General features: G+C 33.9%; 1 protein-coding gene across 1 annotated transcript; it reads right to left on the bottom strand.

Moving 5' to 3' along the window:
• Window positions 1–346: 346 nt before the first annotated feature.
• On the bottom strand, window positions 347–3,265 carry LOC128558290 (uncharacterized). Its single transcript, XM_053547210.1, has 3 exons — window positions 3,015–3,265; window positions 1,485–1,745; window positions 347–897 (listed from the first exon to the last, which is right to left on the bottom strand). Exons 1-3 carry the CDS (start codon window positions 3,263–3,265, stop codon window positions 381–383), a joined length of 1,029 nt encoding a protein of 342 aa, XP_053403185.1. The 3' UTR covers window positions 347–380.
• Window positions 3,266–4,839: the final 1,574 nt, after the last annotated feature.

The following is a 4,839-nucleotide window of genomic DNA, read 5'->3' as shown; positions in this document are numbered from 1 at the left end:
AGTGAAAAATAATGCAGAAGTTCTTACGCGCTATTTTTTACTCCGCGCGTATAGATGTTATCTGGTCTTTTCAGTCTTTTTGTCCGCCATGTTGTTTATAATTGACACACGATATTTCAGTCAGAAAACGAAAAATCGATGGAAAAGGATTTATTTAAATTTAAAACATTCTTTATTTAATAATATAGTGTTTATCAAATTTAAATAATCATACTGATACAATAAGAGTCATGGATCAAGAGAAAATGAACATAAAAACTCGGAAAAATGTCACGTAAACACTGGTAAATTTTGACTAAACTTTTAAAGAAAATTTCGAACACGTTGTGAGTATGGCACTGTTTTACGGAACATGATATTGTCTGAATTTTGTGAACGAATTATTCACTGTCGCTTGAAGATGATATACAGCGAATGCGTTTCCACCTTCTTGGCTGTGGCGAAGAAACCGGAGAAGCCATATTGCTAATTGAAGTTTGCTCGTGATTTCCCGCATTTCCGTGGTACTGTGAGTGTGATACTGCAGTCTGATGCATTGTTCTTGAAGAGGTGTTGTCAAACTTGAAGGTTACAGGACCATTGAATGTACTGTATGCCAGCATAGGCAGTTGTTGATGCTCAAACCCGACACTTCGATGCAGACTGGAACTGGCACTGGCAGGTATGTTCATTTCTTGATTTGTTGTGTTTAATGGACCAAGTGGTACAACACGCCTCTCATTTGAATCAGGAATGCCAGTTGTGTTTGCCAAAATATCTGAAATGTCTTTACTTTGACCCGGGTTTAGTTTGCTATAATTATTCAAGGAATTCACATTTTTATGACCTGAAATTTGCATTATGTGATGCGATGGAATCCCCTTGTCGTTGAGTTTTTGAATAAGATGCTTTCGGACACTGAAAAATAAATAAATATATTTTTTTTATGTCAGCAGATTTTGAAACAGCCTTTTTTAAATTTTATTTGTATAAATACAATGGATCTACATTTGTGCGAGAAAGTACATAGAATTAATATTTTATTATTTGGTATTGATGTTACTGTAATATTGGCTCAAATGTAAAAATCTGAGTTGTGAAGTTTGGTTCAGATCTGATCATCTTTAATGATCAGACAAATATCCTCTACAGTGTTTATACTGAAAAAAAGGAATATGTGTTTGACATAGTATGATATTTGACAAGACAAATTAATGACCATGGTTGTGAATATTAGGTTTCCTGGTAGCTCAGTTGGTAGAGCATCCTAAAATTGAGTAAACATGCATTTTAGGGAGGTCCCAGGTTCAAGTCCTGGTCAGGACATGCCTGATATTCACAATGAACGAGTACTTAAATTTTTAGAGCAATAACAGAGGATATTTGTCTCGTTTGGGTGATTTATCGAGTATCGTCACTATTAACCATGGCAACAATTTAATTATTAAAAACACATTTATAAACGAAAAACCAAATTTTTTTACTTTCGTAATATTTTTTAATACCTGTAAGGAGTAATTCTTTTGTCAAACTCAACATTGGCTGCAGTTTTCATTTCCTTCATGATTCCGTAGATCCTGTTTATGCCCATGCCTTCTTTTTTGTACCAAGCTTGCATATTTTGTGGTGCCTTATTTGCCACAGAAAGGAAAAACGGACTGTCCGGATCTTTCATTTCATCAGGCCTCTTACTTGAGTACGTTTTAAACAAATGTACTGGGTCTTTCTGCGGATCTGCTACAGCGTATGCTCTGGGTTTATTTAATCTGCAGTATTTTTAAAGGAACTTATGATAAAATTTGCATATTTAACAATGTTTAAAGAAATATTAACAATCTTTTTTAATTATATCATATTTACATGTCTGTTGATTTTTTTTAGAAAAAAAATTGATGATACTGTGCAGTCATTTATATTCATGGTCAAGTCAAAACACGAAATTTAATCCCAATGAACAAGTAAAATTCCCATTCAATTTACGATCAAAAGCTGAAATCATCATATCAGATCCCCACGAAATTGTCATTTTTACCCTAACCACGAAATTTCATGCCTACCAAACTAAATGATTTTACAGTATTATTTTTTAATTCTATAACATTTGACATTTTGAGGTCATAGGATTGATTAAATGCCATTTAATTAAGAAATAATATATAGTGGAAACGGTAATACAGAATTCAGTTCAAGCAAAAATTATTGCGAATTATTCAGCAAAGCGAATAACTAATTCAGTAGGTGTATAAATTGATAAAATCATTTGTGCAATGTGACATTTCGTTTAAAACATGTTATTAAGTAAAATATTTAATGAAATTCGAAAGCGCTTTTTGTTGTTGCGTACATGGCGCTAAATATCACGTTTACGTGACGTCAACATAACATAGAATAAAAACTAAAATACATTGTTAGTGTAATTATGAATTAAATCAATAGGGAGACAGGTGAATTTTTTCACGATAGTTTTTCTGTGTTTTAATTACCTCGTATCACGCACATTGGTTCCAGTTCTCGTCTTTGTTTGCCGCTCTGTGTCGTAAATAAGATACCCCCCCCCCCCCCCCCCCCCAGTGAATCCTCTTTCAATTGGATATCGCCCCATCTGAGATTATATGCCTCTTGCCCTGTTCTCATGCCAAAATGCAGAGTACAAATCATCCACATGGAATGAATGAGGGATTCTGGATTTGTATCACCTAGTGTACCACATTCGTGGAATTTTTCTATCAGTTCCTCATCTAAAGGATCGGCAGCTTTTGACTTATTGCCTTTCCCTAGGCTTTTTAGGTGTTTTTGTTTAGTTTTTAACACTTGCCTGGACCTGGCAAATTCAGTACTTGACATAACAGAATACTGGTAGTTTTAGACCTTAAATGCCTATCAACTGAACCCATTAGACCCCTCAGTGTAGTTGGCTCATATTCAGAGCCATCTTTCTTTGTCACGGACAGTAGAAATTCACTTAGATATTGGTTCAATAGATCTGGTGGAATAAATTCCAGGTTTCTATGCTCACTTTTGACTGTAAAAATGACTGAAACAGGTTTATGTCACCTGTTGTTTTCCTTTTTGTGTTTTTGTTTTGGTTTGTTTCTAGGAAATTCTCTACATCCTCAGCTGGTACAGCTTTAAACTTGTTGCTTGGTGCTGTAGAGGGAGCTTCAGTTAAAACTTTAAAATCTATCTCCACAGTAGGAAAATCATCTAAGTTTTCCACCATATTTTCATCAAATAGTAAGTCCAATAACCCTTCATCCAAATTTCCATCTTTATTAAGGAAATCCATCCTTGACTATCTGTTACTATAGATGCTATTCAAGGGAGGTTACTGACAACGTCATATTGGCAAGGGAAGTAATCCAGTTTTGTTTACATTTCAGAAAAAGTAGTCCGGCAACAACAACAACTGTGGGTGATATCGATTTATATCTCACTGCAATTTTCCAGTTTTTCACCAATAAGCATAAAATAAAATGATTTTACTTTCATAAATACTGTGATGTTCTGACATTGTTGTGTTATAATGTGTTGAAACCATTGAAAAAACAACTTTAACAAATAAAACGAAACAATCAATATATTTGTTGCATGTAAATAAAATTAAACGCCGTATTTAACATGCAATTCTCGTGCAAACATTGCATCTGGTATTCACTTGGTGAAACACATTTCGATGTTATACTGAAACAAACAAATATCATCTGCATATTAATTTTTCATTCTCTCATTATATCCCGAATAGCAGACACATTAAATAAAGCCCCGGGGTTATATGTCTAATGTATACGTGCTAGGTAGGATTAACACATGCATGAACTCAAGAAAAAAATCCTATAATACAAAGTAAACATGTTTCGCCATCAATTCCCGAAAATTTCGAAAACCACTTTTTATGAAAACGAATTGAACGCATGATGACGGGACGAGAAATAATCCGATAAAATGAGTGCTTACACATATTCAAGTTTTGTTCAGAAATAAAAAAAACTTATCACCTTTTTTATCAGTACTGCTATTGGTTTCGGCACCGAAGTCCTGAAAGGTCTGACAGCCAGTGTTTATTGAGCGATATTTTAACCGATACACCTGACGAATCAACATTTCATTGTGCATAGACCGGTCATGATTTGAACAATGTTGGTAGAGGTCCACCAGACAACATGCCAAATATCTAAGCTCTGTGCATTGTGGTTCAAGACAAGAAGATTCTTTAAAGTTTTTCCCTATACAACTCTATGTAAAACTAAGTTTGCCCCAAGGTGGGGCCAATTTTAAACCTAACCCAAACCCTAACCCTAGAGCGGAGTGATTCCGAATATTTCGAATGTGAATATAAAGTTCATAATTATTCTAAAATCCGTTGCTCTTGTTTTTGTTGTTTAAAACGGTAGTCCTCAATTGCCCACACGAGGTTGAAACTTGGTAGTTGATTTAGAGCTATAACCAGTTGCTAAAGCACTAGCTGAAAATGATAAACAAGGGGTCTCCAGATGTATTAACGTCCCGATTAATCCAATCAAAACGTTTGAATTAATTTAGAGATATTTGAATGAATAAGCATTCACGGATAACTTTTTTATGGTTAGTGTGTTTCAATAAAGGTGACGCAATTCTTACTGATTTATATACATTACTCCCGAAAAAAAGACAATTATATCTTATACAATTTACATTATTAACAAAAGCTAAGTAAATATTCATTATCAAAAATTAACATTATTCAATAATTTACAAAATACTAAAACAAATGACCGAATCTGTTTATGAGAGGTACTAGTATTAAAATGCAACATCCTAAAGTGGAATTATATTAAATAGATATAAAATGGACTCCATGATCTCAAAGGACCAGAACATTTA

This window comes from Mercenaria mercenaria, chromosome 7 (assembly GCF_021730395.1).
Source record: "Mercenaria mercenaria strain notata chromosome 7, MADL_Memer_1, whole genome shotgun sequence".
NCBI classification, from domain to species: domain Eukaryota; kingdom Metazoa; phylum Mollusca; class Bivalvia; order Venerida; family Veneridae; genus Mercenaria; species Mercenaria mercenaria.
The sequence above is the reverse complement of the archived record's forward strand: the minus strand, read 5'-3'. Positions and strand labels throughout refer to the sequence as shown.

Excerpts from the sequence above, each read along its gene's own strand:
- LOC128558290 (XM_053547210.1), bottom strand. The coding sequence starts at position 3,265 with ATGGATTTCCTTAATAAAGATGGAAATTTGGATGAAGGGTTATTGGAC. Across the intron at positions 1,746-3,014 it reads GGTGACATAAACCTGTTTCA|ATTAAATAAACCCAGAGCAT; the intron begins GTCATTTTTACA and ends AAAATACTGCAG. Across the intron at positions 898-1,484 it reads AAAAGAATTACTCCTTACAG|TGTCCGAAAGCATCTTATTC; the intron begins GTATTAAAAAAT and ends TTTATTTTTCAG.